Here is a 15450-nt window from a genome sequence, read left to right as displayed (position 1 = left end):
TTCTCTGAGTTAACTACTCCATCAGTATCCATTGCCTATATTTTTCCTCTCCATAAACTTATTATTGTTGTAATTGGCACCCTGCAGCTTCTCATGTCGGCAATATGTGAACTATGCATTACCCACTCTAGTATTAGAGTACAGTGTCATATAATGCATTTGATTCATGAGGAAAGCAGATGCTGCGTAATGGTCAGGACCTTGGTTGTGGCAAAGCACACCAATTGTTTTTTTGTTTCATAATGGAAGCTGTGCTTTCTGATGGTTTACTCGAAGACCTCTCCTGTACAATCTTTGCATTGAAGTCTCCTGAGATGAATTTAAGGCCATGACTAGAAAGGCAACAATATATCTTTATATTCATTGTGTGTGTCTTTGGCTAGTGCACGTTGGCCGATATTAAACATCCTCCCTTTCACTTTCAGGCCACAGATTTTCTTATTAACAGTGGTGAGCTCCCTCACTAATTCCTTGATCACTCCTTATGTCAAATACTGTACCAAAGATGCTGGATTTTCCATCTCTGTTTTAGGTGGTCTACTTCACACACCAGCTCACCCCTAATGTACAATGGCTTCTTTCCTTTGCACACATGTGGTGTTTTTCTGCTCGAGTTTTTAGGTATTTGAATGCTAATATTATAAGTAGACTTTATATGTTCCATGTTGCTAGGTTTGAAATGTTTGTCTGCTTTTGATATGTAAATCAGGTATTTGCCTAATTTCTTATGTAATTTGGTTTTGAAACAACACAGTTTTTGTGGGTTGGGATTGTTAGCCCAAACCCATGCAAGAGGACCACAACCCTTCCTCTGCAGCCATGTTCCAGCTTTTCACTAGCGTTTTTCTCCTGATATCTGGCAGGCTGGTCATGTTACCATTGGCCACCAGTCGGACATGAGAATAGAACATTAGAACATTTGTGATGCGTACAGGCCAGTAACTGCAGTAACTTATTTATCATTATTATTAGTAAGTTATTTATTATTTTAATAATGTGCACTGGAATCATTTCCTGACTTAAATTTTAAAACTTGAAAAACATTATATATGATACCATTGATAGAGTAAATATTGAAAAAAAAAAAAAAAAATACCTACAAGCATGCATACATCCACACAGTATTTTCTATTTTAGATTTTTGAGGTATTTTATTCTACAAAGTTTATTTTTGGATGCAGTAATAATAAAATGATCTGAAAATAACAGAAAGAATTTTATTAGTATTGATATTCAACTTCTAGCTTCATCACAGTGCCAACAAAGACTACAACACCTTTACTACTCCTTGATCTTTCACAATAGTCAGCCATATTGCATCACTGCATTTCTTAATCAGTTTTCACAAAGCAGCCAAGCAGAACTGCAGCACAGTTGAATGCATTATTGCTAATTTACTTTGTAATTGGGCAATGCATAATAGAAAATAGTAACGTCTGTAAAATAAACGTGTACATTCATAGAAACTTTGGTTTGGTCTTGTATTAACCTGAGCACTAATGAAATATATGTTGGCTTTTTAGTGAAGACAGTGACGATGGTTTAGAACATGACTCCTCCTTGGTGAACTCAGAATCCTGCTCTTCTTTACTGCTGGTGAAAGAGAAAACATTAGGACAAGATGAAGATCAGTCCTGTAGAACCGGGGAATCACAAACTATGCCAGAATCAAATTCGCTCAATGGAGCTCTCATACAAGGTGATAATTTAATGATGGTTATCTCAAAGTTTCTTTGTAAAAAATAATTAAACAATTTTTTTTCTTTCTATAGATCACAAAATAGATAAAGGAAGTTTATACAACTTTTCAAAGTTAAAGAAAACAAGAAAATGGCTGAAGGTACAATTTTAAGTTAATTTAATTTACAAGTGTTTTCAGGAAATTAGCATGAAATATAACATTACAAAATGTATTCTTTTGCAGTTATAGTGTTTAAAATTTGTTTTATATTACAAATCATCAGATAGGCCACATGAACACCATACCAACAGTAAAACATTCTATATTTTCCTTACTGCTCCTTACACCTTCACTCCTCTTTTGCTCTTTTTGCCCTTACTTGCAACCCCAATGACACTCATTCTGAAGCTCTTTCTTTAAGTTACACAAGGCCTTCTGTCCTAAAATATATTGTGCCATATCTTTATGTGGGATCTTGCAAACACATTTACTGTGGTTTAATTGGATTTTCTTAGATTTTTAAATGTAACCAATAAGTTGCTGTTATTATTTTTCTGTTTATTTTTGTGTTTAAGGGTATTTTATTGAGTGATGACACAACTGATACTGACTCTGATACAGATGATGAGGAGTTCACTTTATCCAAGGAAGAGTTGCAGGATATGCTTAGGTTGCACAAATTCAAAAAGCTGCATCAGAACAAGTTCAGTCTTGACAAAGAGGTAAATAGCCTAAGAAATCCCCATTTTTTGAAACATTGCTAATATACCTGGTTGGAAAAATAATTTTAGTACAAGTAAACAGGTAAAGGTAAGTACATGTTGCCTTCTACTGCAAGAATTTTATTAATCTCAGTTCCTGTAGATCTTTGGGATTATTTTTTTGCTATTCAGGATGTCAAGACACCTGCTTGAAAGGAAGGTAATAATAAAATTTATGTAAAATATTACAATTTAAAAAAAGTAAGCATTTAGCCATTTTTAAAAATAACTTAGGTAAATGTATATGTAAAATGTTCTGAGGAAGGACATATTACCTATATATGTCAAATTTAAATCATCATGCGAAGGCCACTGCACCTATTTTTACCAAACTTTTGCAGTTATTTCCAGTATAATCTAATGTAGAGTATAGGCTAATAACATTTTACATTTTCTATGTATAAATATTTAGAAAAATAAAGAAAAGTGGAGAAAACCTCACTAAAAGTTGCTATTTTTGCTGGACCTTTGCACCTTTTAACCTGAATATCTCCAGAATACAACATGATATCAGCATGATTTTACTTCAGAAGAATCGGAAACAATTGCCTAAAAAAACTTCTGCTAATTTCAGGTGTTTATTCTGGCCACAATTATTATTGGGAATTTTTAAATGTTTTTAAGTGTGTTGAAAACAAATAGGATTTTTATGATTGACACTCAATAGATCTGTAATGGTTCAAAAATCTGTTTCCTCTTTTCAAAAAGCTAATTTTATGACAAAGAAAAAAGGTCTTATTTGATTTTTATTCTATGGCAAATAATAGGTGAGCAAGTGACCTTTTTGTGGTGAGATCCATGCTTCAGCTCGTGTAACAAAATCTGTAGAGATGAGAGAGGCCTTACATAATTTCTTATATTAGGAATTTGTTAGTTGTCGCATACAAATAGAAAGAATTTGTGGTTAGAGCGCAGAGTCTTAGTATTGTACAGCGCCCCGGGAGCAACTTCAGGTTAAGAACCTTGCTCAAGGGCCCAGCAGAGCAGGATCTCTTTTAACAGTAATGGGATTTTGAACCGTCAACCTTCCGGATACCAGCACAGATCCTTAGCCTCAGAGCTCAATCAATGACCAAATTGTATGTTACCACTGTAATGCATTCTACACACTCTGTAACATTTCAATATTATTAATGAACAGTTGAGATAATTGTTCTTTTCTGCAATTTTTTTTTCTTCTATATCTCTTATACTTAATTTCACAGTAAAATTTCACAAGGGCTCACTAAGCACAGAAGCACTAGATATTAAATAATAATAAAAAAATACATGTCTTTACTGCCATGATGAGAATGTCAGAAGAGTCATATCTGCTTTTTACTTATTTTATGCATGTAATGTAAATTTTATCACTTTTTTGGCTAAAGCTTGGTAAAACAGCTAGTGTACTTTAATTTTTCAAACCTGTCTTCTTGAGTTAGAGCAGATGAAACTCTGTTTACGAATTAATCAAGTGATCTAGGCTTATTGAGTTATGTAGTACTGAGATACTATGTTTCTGATTCCTTAATGCAAGATAATGTGTTTAATTTATTTACTTAATATATAATAGTTTTTTCCATATTTCTTGGCAACATTCTGTGATTTTTGTGCCTTTTGAACTTGAAGCCACTTGCACATGTCTGAGCCCGATAAAGAAATTATTATACCTCATACAGTACCTCAGTGTACTAGTTTCATTATACTGATTCATCTTTTTGATATGCTTATCATCTGCAACTTGACTTTCTTTCTGTTCAGTAGTTTGTGTTTGCTATGATTCATCACAAGTAACTTCTTTATTTACCAAAAATAGTTCAATAATTACGCATTCTGAACAAGACATAAGACTTCAGATAATGTTTTGTTTGAAAATTCTGTCTTCAGAGTAAATCCCTGTTTTATTTATTTATTTATGTTTTGCAAAAACTTTATAAAGAATTATTTATAAAACAAATCATCAGTACAGTTATGTACACATATCCAATTCAGTCATTTGTTAACCAGCACAGCCCTGAACAGGGTCACTGAGAGTGCTGGAACCTTTTACGGCTACTATAGGGTGCAAGGCAGGAAGAAACCCTGGACAGGATGCCACGCCATTACAGGGCGAACACACACACCCCAACCACACATTAGGGTCAACTTAGTATCCTAACCTAACCTGCATGTCTTTGGACTATGGGAGGAATCCAGAGGAGACCCACACAGATATGGGGAGAACATGCAGACTCCAGTCAGGGAGGACCCGGGATTCAAACCCTAGTCTCCTTACTGCGAGGCAGCAACACTGACACTGCACCATCGTGCCGCCCTACACCCTTCCATCCCTCCACAAATTCCTTTCTAGTCTAATTTAGAGTTGATGAAAGCAAGAGCTTATTCTGGTAGCATCAGGAATCAATCCTGATAAGGGCACATGCTCACACTTACATGAGGCAAGATTAAAGTAACCAATTAATATGACAATCACATCTTTGGGATACAGGAGAAATCTAATAATATACTCTTAGATGTAATATATTGTAAATTGTCTCCTATTGAAAATGCTTCTCTTTCTTTGTATTTTTAGTATTTCTGTTTATTCCTTTACCATGTTCCATGTAATTTATAATAATAATTACAATTCCTTTTGGTTTCGTTGGTCTAGAAAAGGTTAAGCTGGGACATAATCGGCATATGAATTACATGTCTGGCATTGATTGCTAAAATAAAAGCATTTTATTTATGGTGTTGTATTTTATTACACGTGTATTGGAAAACTGTAACAATTCCATTGGGGCACAAATATACTTTCCTTTTGAAACCTTCCATTGACTCTGATCCAGAAATCAATTTAAGTTTTAACATCTTAGCATAACATGTACAGTATAGCGCTTTAGACTGGTATGCTCATTTATAATTCCCATAGCAGTCAGGGTTATAATTTACTGAGATTCTTTTTATAGATACATTTATAGTAGATATGAATTCAACAAATGTCTTGTATCCAAAGACTCAGTAGGAGAAGGAGGTTTTTAGCACATAAACATGCCATTTTTGTCTTGTGACCAACTGAGATAGCTTTTGTCTTATGCATATGTGTTCACTTGGAAATAATTTAACTATCAGTCTGAATAGTGTAGATTAATCATGCTGGAAGTTGCTAACCCAAACATACAATTCTTAAACCCACTCAATGCAATTCAGACTTCATAGGGGCTGAAGCATACCCCGGTATCTTTGAACAGGATAGACACTACATGAACAACAGTTGAACACAGAAACTGAAACAAGAATGCTGGATCTTTCAGTAATTAAACCTTATATGAAAAACTTGTTTGTAAGTGGTTATGGATTTTTATTGAGCTGTCCTTTCTTTTACAGTTACAGCAGTATCAGTACTACAGTGTTGGTGTTCTCTCCACTCATGATCCTTTCTATGAACAACAACGCCACTTACTGGGGCCCAGGAAAAAGAAAATTAAGGAGGAGAAGAAATTAAAAGGTGAGTTAAAGTTCTTACATAATTCAAATGCCTAAAATGCAGATTGCTTCTTGAATCAGTCTGAGGATCTAGCACCAACCTCTGTTAGAGTTCAAAGAAGGTCCAGAATATGGACTGACTGTAAGTCAGGGAAGGTTCTTCCATTAGTTTGAAGCATAAGCCACTAGTTAGTGGCCCTAAACTAAAGTGAAAATGTGTCCTTAAGTGGTGGGCTTTGAATGAGATCATGCTCTTTTTCCAGGCTTAGGCACCAATGTTCTTGTCATGTCTCCAGAAATATTCATGAGAGTGCTGCAGAGCTTAAAAAAAAAAAATCTGCAGTTTTCCTTAAGATGCTTCTTTCCATTCGACTCAAAAGCTGAAGTTGTATCTCACAGTCCCTATATCAAAAATTAAAAATATTTTATTGTAGAAGAAAATAATGGCTATGGTTTTCTGGAGCAGTATAGTACAATAACAGGTGATGAGTGAAACAGTTAAATTGACAGTAGAAAACTCAATTTGCATCCAATTTCAAAAATGAGACACACAGAAACAACTAAAGTTAGGCTTTTGGCAGTTTCTGAAGTTTTCTTTGGGAGGAAAGCAAGGAATGTTACTCCCTTAGGGTTATTCTACAGCCGAAACCGTTGTGTCCTTTCTTGGCTGCCCTCCAATGCTGCTTAGATTTTCTATAGCTCTCATCTGCCTTCTACATTGCCTGCCTGTACATTCATGCTTCCAGTCCCACCTTTCAAAGCACATAAGAGGTCAGAGGTAACACTTCTGTGTTCACCTTCCCCAACTCCATAAGCTGATCCAAACCAGGATCCTTCCAGAGGCTCAGTAACAGTCACAAACCTGGGGGAGTGCATTTTAGCTGTGGCTCACTTTTTGCACTCTGCACCCGGGTACGTTTTGCCATGCTTTTGCACATGGAGAGGATGACTGTAGATAAGATAAAAATATATGTGCTAATAGCACAGATTTCTCTTGTGGTAAAACATTTGTTGATTTTTTTTGCATGAATGTTTTACTTATCACTAACCAGAAGTGATGTCTATAGCGTTAGCAGTCTTCTGAGGTACAGATTGGCCAGAAGAGAGAAGGAAAAATATCTGCTCTCGAATGTAATCTCTTCCCTTTGATTGAGTATTTGAACCTATAGTAATATCAAAATGCAGAGATGAAATTCACTACAGATATTATTTAGGATAAACTGGTAAACATATGCTGTGCAGCAAGAGGATACTAAAACAGGAGAGAAAAAGGTCAATATATCACTTGGTCCAGGCCAGTATAAGGTGAAGCAGGCAAAAGTGTTATCAAAAAGGCCATGTTTGAACAAGAATGGACATTTTATGTAGAAGAGCAAAAAGATACAAAAACAGGAGAAATAACAGGTCAACCTACCTAGTTTTCAAGACCAGTATAAGGTAAAGCAGGCAATGACATTATCAAAAAAGGCCATGTTTGAGCAGGAGTGGACACTGGATGTTGGTCAGTCAGGGACCCTGACTGTAATTAGAGTCCTGCTTTGTTTCTGGTGTTTGTATAGTTACTCTCAGTGTTCCTCAATCTTCACCTACAATAACTCACATACAATTGATTATACTGAACTTTTATAATGACATTTTCATCTGACTTCAGGATTTCTTTATTTCAGTGTTATTGATCACTAACACAAGTTGCTTCTATTTCAGCAAAATTAAAGAAAGTGAAAAAGAAAAAGAAACGTGATGAAGACTATGCTGCTGAAGGATGGCAGTATCCAACAAAAATATTTGCAAAGTTTTCCCAAGATAGTCCGACTCCTGTGTCTAAAAAGAAACACTTAACAATTGAACAGCTAATGGCAAGGAGAAAGAAAGTCTGGCTAACTATTGCCAAAAAAGAAAATCCGAAGGTAAGTGTTTGCTTAGTAAAAAAGGAAAATATGTTTATTTTACTACTGGGAAGTTGTGGAAATGAATTCTTAATACATCCTTTCAGGTTTTGTTTAGATGGGTTATATACCAAAGTACATTTAAAAATGAATGATATAAATAAATATAAAGTGGGTAGTTTTCAAAGAATGAAAGCAACAACACAAACAAAGATATTCATGTAAATGTATCTAAATTTGTCTTATTTTCAATCCAGTGTAAACCAACGCTTAAATTTATATAGACCTTAGTTATAGTGCACTTTTTCATACTTGCATCCGGATTTTTCTTTTTTTTTTTTGCATCCTTTTGAAACAATTTTTTCATCCATCCATCCATCCATCCATTTTCCAACCCGCTGAATCCGAACACAGGGTCACGGGGGTCTGCTGGAGCCAATCCCAGCTAACACAGGGCACAAGGCAGGGAACCAATCCCGGGCAGGGTGCCAGCCCACCACAGGACACACACAAACACACCCACACACCAAGCACACACTAGGGCCAATTTAGAATTGCCAATCCACCTAACCTGCATGTCTGTGGACTGTGGGAGGAAACCGGAGCGCCCGGAGGAAACCCACGCAGACATGGGGAGAACATGCAAACTCCACGCAGGGAGGACTCGGGAAGCGAACCCAGGTCCCCAGGTCTCCCAACTGCGAAGCAGCAGCGCTACCCACTGCGCCACCATGCCGCCCCAATTTTTTCATAATTTTTTTTATTATTAGTGTGTCTGTTGTTAATGAATTTTGGGAGCAAGGATGTACCCCTTTCTACTGTTCACACTGCACCAGTGTTATTAACTGTTTAGCTTGGAAATGACTATTGTGTTAATGCATTAAGTTCAAGCTGAACAGAACTTGCTTTCTATCATGATCCTTCTTACTTGATCTTGCACGTGACCTTAATGGATCCCCTAGTAATACACCTGGTAAATTTATTATTCTGTTTTTGTATCACTTCATAGCCATAACCCTTTTTTGATTTTATGTTAGTGAATCCTGCATGCCAAGTCCATAATTTTAAATGTGGTTATTTACACTAAACTGTTAGTGTTATGCATGCATTGGGTTTAAACAAAACCATGTAATGTAAATGTTGTATATCTGGTCTGATATTTGATCTTACAGAATGCCACAAAGCTTTCTATTGCTATTTTCAAAGCCATGCAGATTTTTCGGTTCAAATTTGCATCTGCACAAATAGCTCATAGAAATAAAATATATGCATTTGTTGCATTTCTGTCATCAGCATTTAAGTGTGAATGACTAATCCTAGAGCAGTGATCCTCAATATACTGTTTAGTATAACCTGTCTTCTGTTTACAAAAATGGTATTAACTGCTTGTCTTTGATTCAGTACTACATTTCCTTGAATGTAAACTTAATCCTTAAAATTTAGTTTCAAAGTGAAGTTTTATTGGGAAATGTAGTTCTGTAAAGGCACCCCCCACTGTAAACCTGAAAGTAATACCAAATATCTATCCTGGTGGGCTCTCTGTCGGGGCTCAACAAGTTAGGGTTGCAGGAGTGTTATAGGAGCTGAGGGAAACTTTATTGTATACTAAATTCCGAACATAGATTTATGTGAGTTTTTTTTTTTTTTTTGCTGTTTTCCTAGGAGAAGCTTGTTGACTTTTTTCTGGTATATGTTCCTCCAGTTATTTTCTTTGCAGAATGAGAAATTAATACTATGATAAATAACAAGAAAAAGTCTGAATTAGCATAAGTCACCGTAATTTACAGTATTCATAAAAAATGTAACTATTTACTTCATGAGGTAGAAGTACATAATAAACAAGAATTTTTGCGTAAAATATTTAAAATGTTCAAATGTGCTGTTCAATGTAAATCTTTAAAGTCTAAGTATTATGAATTTTAATATTTTTTTTATATATATACTTTGTTAATCTCTGTGTCATTTTTCACCCTTTCAGTAGAGGTCCATAAAGAGCTAGGTCCTTAGTAAAGGATCAAAAATAACATCATATTTGTAATCATTGACCTAGAAACAGTCTAAAACAGTGTCTCCCATCCTCAATCCTGAGAGCCCACCGTATCTGCAGGTTTTTGTTCCAACCAGATTCATAACCAGTGGTAATAATTGACCCAAGTTAATTGGCTGTTATTTTTCTGTCTTCTCTTATTCTGCTTTCACAAAAGCCCAGAAGTATGCTTTTTACATTTATCAGACATTGGGAAGTATTTCTATTTTTGCTATAGCTACAAATGCTTAACACTCTTTTGTTGTTTTCCTATTATTTTACCCTTTTTCTGTGTATCCCATTAATGACAATTGAAAACAAGCAGAGCAGTCATCCGAGCAAACAACACTGAATAATGAAAAGCTGAAACTAAGTCACAGCCAGAACCACTAAATAGTAAATAATTGATTAAATAGCAGAACACCTGGAAAAGCAGAATGAAAGTTGGAACGAAAATATTGTCAAAAAGTCAAAAACAATCTTTGTTATCTCCATATAACTGCTTAGTACTTTTTAATAACAATTTACCAAATTTAGTTTTGTAATTTCTACAATGACCCCAAAATACAGAAACTGGGAAATAATAGCTCACTTAATTAAGCTAAGAGTCCAATGAAAAACAGAAGTTGGTTGGGACAAAAACCTGCAGCCATAGTGGGTCTTCAGGACTGACTTTGGAAACTAGTGGTCCAAAACAATAACCTTCATGCTTATGTATGAAATTTGTCATTTTGACCATGTGGGAGTGGCTCTTAGAAGGGCTAATACCACCGGTAAAGAATCAAATATCAAAAATATCATATTCATGACCATCAACTTTGAAATAGCATCAAACGGCACTTCACATGCCTTTATTACTGATCATCATTTTTTTTTTAATTTTGTGAAAAGAAATAACTTTGACCACTCTTATCCCATTAGGGAGTGAACTCCTAGAGTTGGATGATGTGGCATGCACAAGTGCAAGTCCTTCTAATTATTTTTGCTAAAGTCGCCTATTGGTTTACTTTTCTCATACAGGTGTAATTTCCTGCACAAAATATAGTCAAAAAATGACCTAAAAATGAAGGTTTTTTGTTGGTCTAGCTGGATTTCTTACATATCTACACATCAAGATATGTCAAATAATACATATAAATGTGGAGGTTTTCTCATACCCATGATTCAGGAGGCACCGGACAAAAACACTAAAGTGATTTCAAAACGTTCGTAACTAATTCTTAGGCACACAATAAGACACGGTGCATGTCTCTACATAGTGATATGCATATGGCATGGCAAAAACAATTTGGCCAAGATTTCTACACAGAAAATTCTTGAATGCTTCCATTGTAATGTTCCTGCATCTAGGCCCATTCTTTTCCAGTGCCATGTTTTATCTTTGTGTTGTTGCCACCTTTGCTCTGTCAATGCTGCCTACTTCTTTCTTGTTATTCTGTCCATTAATACAGTTTCCTTTCTGGAAGGGTTTTTTGACATAATCAGGCAGTTCTTAAATTGTTAGTTGGGCCTGCAAAAGACTTTGTCCCTGTGGGGCTTACTGTAATTTATTTTGTGACCACAGTGAACAAGCAGACATTAGAAATTGCTTCCTGGAGCCAGTGCTGCTGGGTTGGCCAAAGTCATTCAAAATTACTGTTGGTAAAAGTTGTGGTTAAATTTTGCTTATATCCACAAATATATACTTTTAACTTTTTTATTTGCATATATATTTTTATTTAATTTTAGGAAGTGAACCTGACTAAGACCACTTAGTCATTTATGTTTGGGTGCTCAGTACAGTAACACAAGAAATGAAAATAAAATGACAAGAATAAAGTATCAAAATACATATATACATATTAAGTCAATTTCATGCCATGATTTTGAGCAAAAAAGTTATGAAGTTGTTAATGAGTATTGTGCACAGTCGTACCAATTTGCACAAATATTAGCAGGTTTTTTATATTAAACTTTTTAACATGAAATTGTCAATCAAATTAAAGATAAAAAGAAACAATATTTTTATACAGACCGTATGCAAGTAAAAGCTTTCTATTATGGAAGATATACATATACTAGCCGTCCCCCGTGGCTCTACCCGTGTAGTAGTAAAAAACAAGACAGTGAGGAGGGCCCTGCCCGGCTCCCTACTGCTGACGTCATGCTTCCCCCTCCCTTCAGCCCGCACCCTCTGTCTTGGATTAGCACAAATATGTCGCTCCTGCCGGTGAACTATGATTCTTAGCGCAAAGAGAGAAGTCACAAAATCAACCGGAATGTTCAAGCAAATTATAGAAAAAAAACCCCATTAAATCTGTTAAGTATTTCTCTCGTTTGCTAGCTAAGCAGAGGTAAGGAACGCCCGAGGCTGGCGCATGATTGAGGAGGCCCCCCAGCCTTCTGCGTGTCTCTCGGATTCGCACAGATAAATCGGTACCACAAACAAATTATTTTACACCAGTAATGGCACACTGCATGATAATGTACAGTGAATACACTTGACTTGAGCATTCCTAGTTTTCATCCTCTTTCTCTGTACATTTAGCATTCGTTACCTCAGAGGTTGATGCGCTTGCTGCTTCCTGAGCAGCTCTTCTTTTCTTCACCCTAGCAGCCCGCTTCTTCTTTTCGTTCATTGGCATCTTTTCATGTTAAAACTGATTAAGTCAGTGTTTGTGTTGCAATTACTTAGTATGTTTTCCTTAAATTTTCACTTAAGCTAGCACTTAAGTCTTCAGTCTGCCTCAAGAATGATTTAAGATATGAAGAGGTAGTGGAAGTGATGGCAAAGGTGGTACGGAATCAGAATTGTGCCTGTACGCATGCGCCACACGGCTGCCCTGCTGACCGCTGCCGAGAGTTGATTCTACAATAAAATAAAATAAAAAGAGGAATAACCTTGGAGGTCAATCACCACCCTGAAAGTGGATAGTAGATGTCACGTAGTATATGTGTACCAAATTTCAGGTCAATAGGCCAATACGGTTTGCAAGCTACAGGTGATTTAAAATCCTGGACAGACAAACGAACAGCCAAGGTAGCGTATTATATAAGAAGATTGCACAATGAGAGAAGTCGCAAAATCAAGTGGAATGTTCAAGCAAATTATAGAAAAAACCCGATGTAAATCCGTTAAGTAGTTCTCTTATGAAAAGCGGACAGACAGACAGACAGATGTTGGATTTTATATATAGAGAGATATATATATATCATTTATTTTTATGCAATGTATATATATATATTTATCAAATACGCATTCCTATCTATCCATCCATTTTTACATAAATTTTATGCCTTCTTTATGCCTGCAAACACTGAGCTACACAAATTGTCCAAGTTGTGCCATAACACTTACCTTTCACCTTCGTCAATTGTATAACATAAATTATATAACCTGGTCTGACAGAAATGACATTTTTGGTCAAATGGTTTATGAGCAAAGTGATACAAATTTAATATGTTTATTTTGCTCTTTATTTCCATGAGGAGCACAAGTAACAAATCAACAGTGACCTTATATTTTTTTCCAAATTGTCTGAATGGAAACTCCTGTGAGCACACTGAAGTCAAAGTCAAAGTGAACTTTATTGTCATCTCAGCCATATACAAGTATACAGATAGATGAAATTGCAAAGCTCAGGTTCCACAGTGTAACAAAATGACGTGCAAATAATAAATTAAAAACAGAATTAAAATTTAAATTTAAAATTAAAACACAAACAAGACAAGACCTTGTGCAAAGACAAGGCAAAGAAGTAGCAGCAATATTGATGTGTAAGATATGTGTTTGTCATATACTACTAGGACATTGGAAGTCTTATTCATGCTTGTGTGGCAGTTTATTATATTTCTATGCTATTAACTATCTATATGTTCTGTTTACTTTGCATTTAACAGGCATTCAAGCAGAAGGTTTCAGCTAGAAATCTTGTTCTAACAAATGCAAAAAAGGTATTATTATTTCCTTTTTAAAAATATTCTGAATTTTAGTTTTCACTTTTTAGGAGCATTGCCAAAGAAGAAGCAAGAATTCATAAAAATGCTATTTGCACATCAATGCATATTGTTACACTTAGCTGGCCATTGAAATATTTGCAATTTCCACATTTTTTGATAAAATACAATATTTTATATATCCTGTTAGCAGTGTATATGTCTACCTTTGCCTTGTTGTAGTCCTTCAGCTCTCTCTTCCTATTTCTTTGATGGTAGCTGGCCCACCAGTGTATGCGAGAAGTTCGCAGGGCAGCCATCCAGGCTCAGAAGAACTGTAAGGAAACCTTGCCACGAGCCAGACGGCTAACCAAGGAGATGCTGCTTTACTGGAAGAAGTATGAGAAGGTCGAGAAGGAGCATCGTAAGCGAGCAGAGAAAGAGGCTTTGGAGCAACGAAAGCTAGATGAAGAAATGAGGGAGGTGAGTCCTGAATTCTGCATTCAATGAGTCTTTAATGGTCAATCATGGGAGGTTGCCTTTTAATGCTTCTTTTCTTTACAGTGTCATAAAATGTAGTAATGATATACCCCTTTGCAAGATTTATAGTTTTGTGTGGAGGTATTTGAGCTGTAGTTTATAGTAGAAGTAATCATCATGTTTGTCTTATATCTGTCTTAAGGATTGTGATGTTCTTTAACCACACACGACTATGGCTTAAAAGCAGGGTAGGGTGCAGACTGTTGCAATCCATTTAATTTTATATCCACGTTCTTCTTCATTCAATTCAAATCAATTTATTCTTATTAACTGCACTTCCACTTAATAGTCCTGCTCTGTAAAATAATTAAAAATGGATTTATCACTAAAAGACAAACATCATAAACACAAAAGTTAATGTCGGGAAAAATGAACAGAGAAGCATAAATGTAAAATATACAAAGATGTACAGTATATGCACATATACAATGTAGTTTTAAGTCCATACTTCACCTGTCCTACAGTAAGTCAGTCAGATTCTGAAATGCACCATGCCACTTAGAAACAATAACAGATTATGTTGGTGGTACATCCAATCAGAGACAGGGGGTGTCACTAAAGATGTGAATATTAGAACGAAAACCAGAAATAGCCAGTCAAAATAATTACTACAGGTACTTAAAAAGTAATACGAGAAAGCGATGTGAAGAGCACAAGCAGCTGTTCTGACAAGATTGTGCTATGATAAAATACTGTTAGGCCTGATTTAATTATGGAGAGTGATGTTGATAGTTTGGGTGCTCTATGTCTAAAGATATTCATCCCACACTAATTTTTATTTATCCTTGGAAAGCTATCTGAAGTTATATGCTAATACATCTTGGTTCTGGTTATGATCTTCGCTGCCATGTCTTGAATTAACTGTAAAACATTAAGTAAACAATTTAAACAACGTGACCACAAAGCACTAACACAGTTAATTCTGTTTAAAACAAGATCCTGCAGCTTTAGAAATGTGCTCAGGGCATATTTCAAGAATCGTAATTAGGAAATGGTGCAAGAAAGTTTATTAACCAATAAATAAAAAGGAGCACATAACTAGAACCAAAATTATAAACTGTAGTTAATAAACAGGGCAAAAATATTCATTGCCAGGAATGCTAAAACAAAAAATGAACACAAAGGTTTTTTGTGAAAACCCAATCAAGGACAACCAGGTAATGCACGGAACCTTTATACTCGGCCTGGAAATGTTAT

At 35.5% G+C, this 15450-nt stretch overlaps 1 protein-coding gene across 2 annotated transcripts in view; it reads left to right on the top strand.

Annotated features, from left to right (window-relative positions):
• The window catches only part of ino80 (INO80 complex ATPase subunit), a 191659-nt gene that overhangs the window by 37968 nt on the left and 138241 nt on the right, over positions 1–15450 (top strand). For both annotated transcript variants that reach the window (XM_051919982.1, XM_028821952.2), the window contains exons 3-9: positions 1524–1699; positions 1773–1840; positions 2257–2403; positions 5788–5908; positions 7591–7793; positions 13678–13731; positions 13993–14196. In XM_051919982.1, the coding sequence (XP_051775942.1) occupies positions 1524–1699; positions 1773–1840; positions 2257–2403; positions 5788–5908; positions 7591–7793; positions 13678–13731; positions 13993–14196 (973 nt within the window). The remainder of the gene's footprint in view (positions 1–1523; positions 1700–1772; positions 1841–2256; positions 2404–5787; positions 5909–7590; positions 7794–13677; positions 13732–13992; positions 14197–15450) is intronic.

This window comes from Erpetoichthys calabaricus, chromosome 16 (genome assembly GCF_900747795.2).
Source record: "Erpetoichthys calabaricus chromosome 16, fErpCal1.3, whole genome shotgun sequence".
NCBI lineage: Eukaryota > Metazoa > Chordata > Cladistia > Polypteriformes > Polypteridae > Erpetoichthys > Erpetoichthys calabaricus.
Note: the sequence above shows the minus strand (reverse complement) of the source record. Positions and strands in the feature narration are given on the sequence as shown.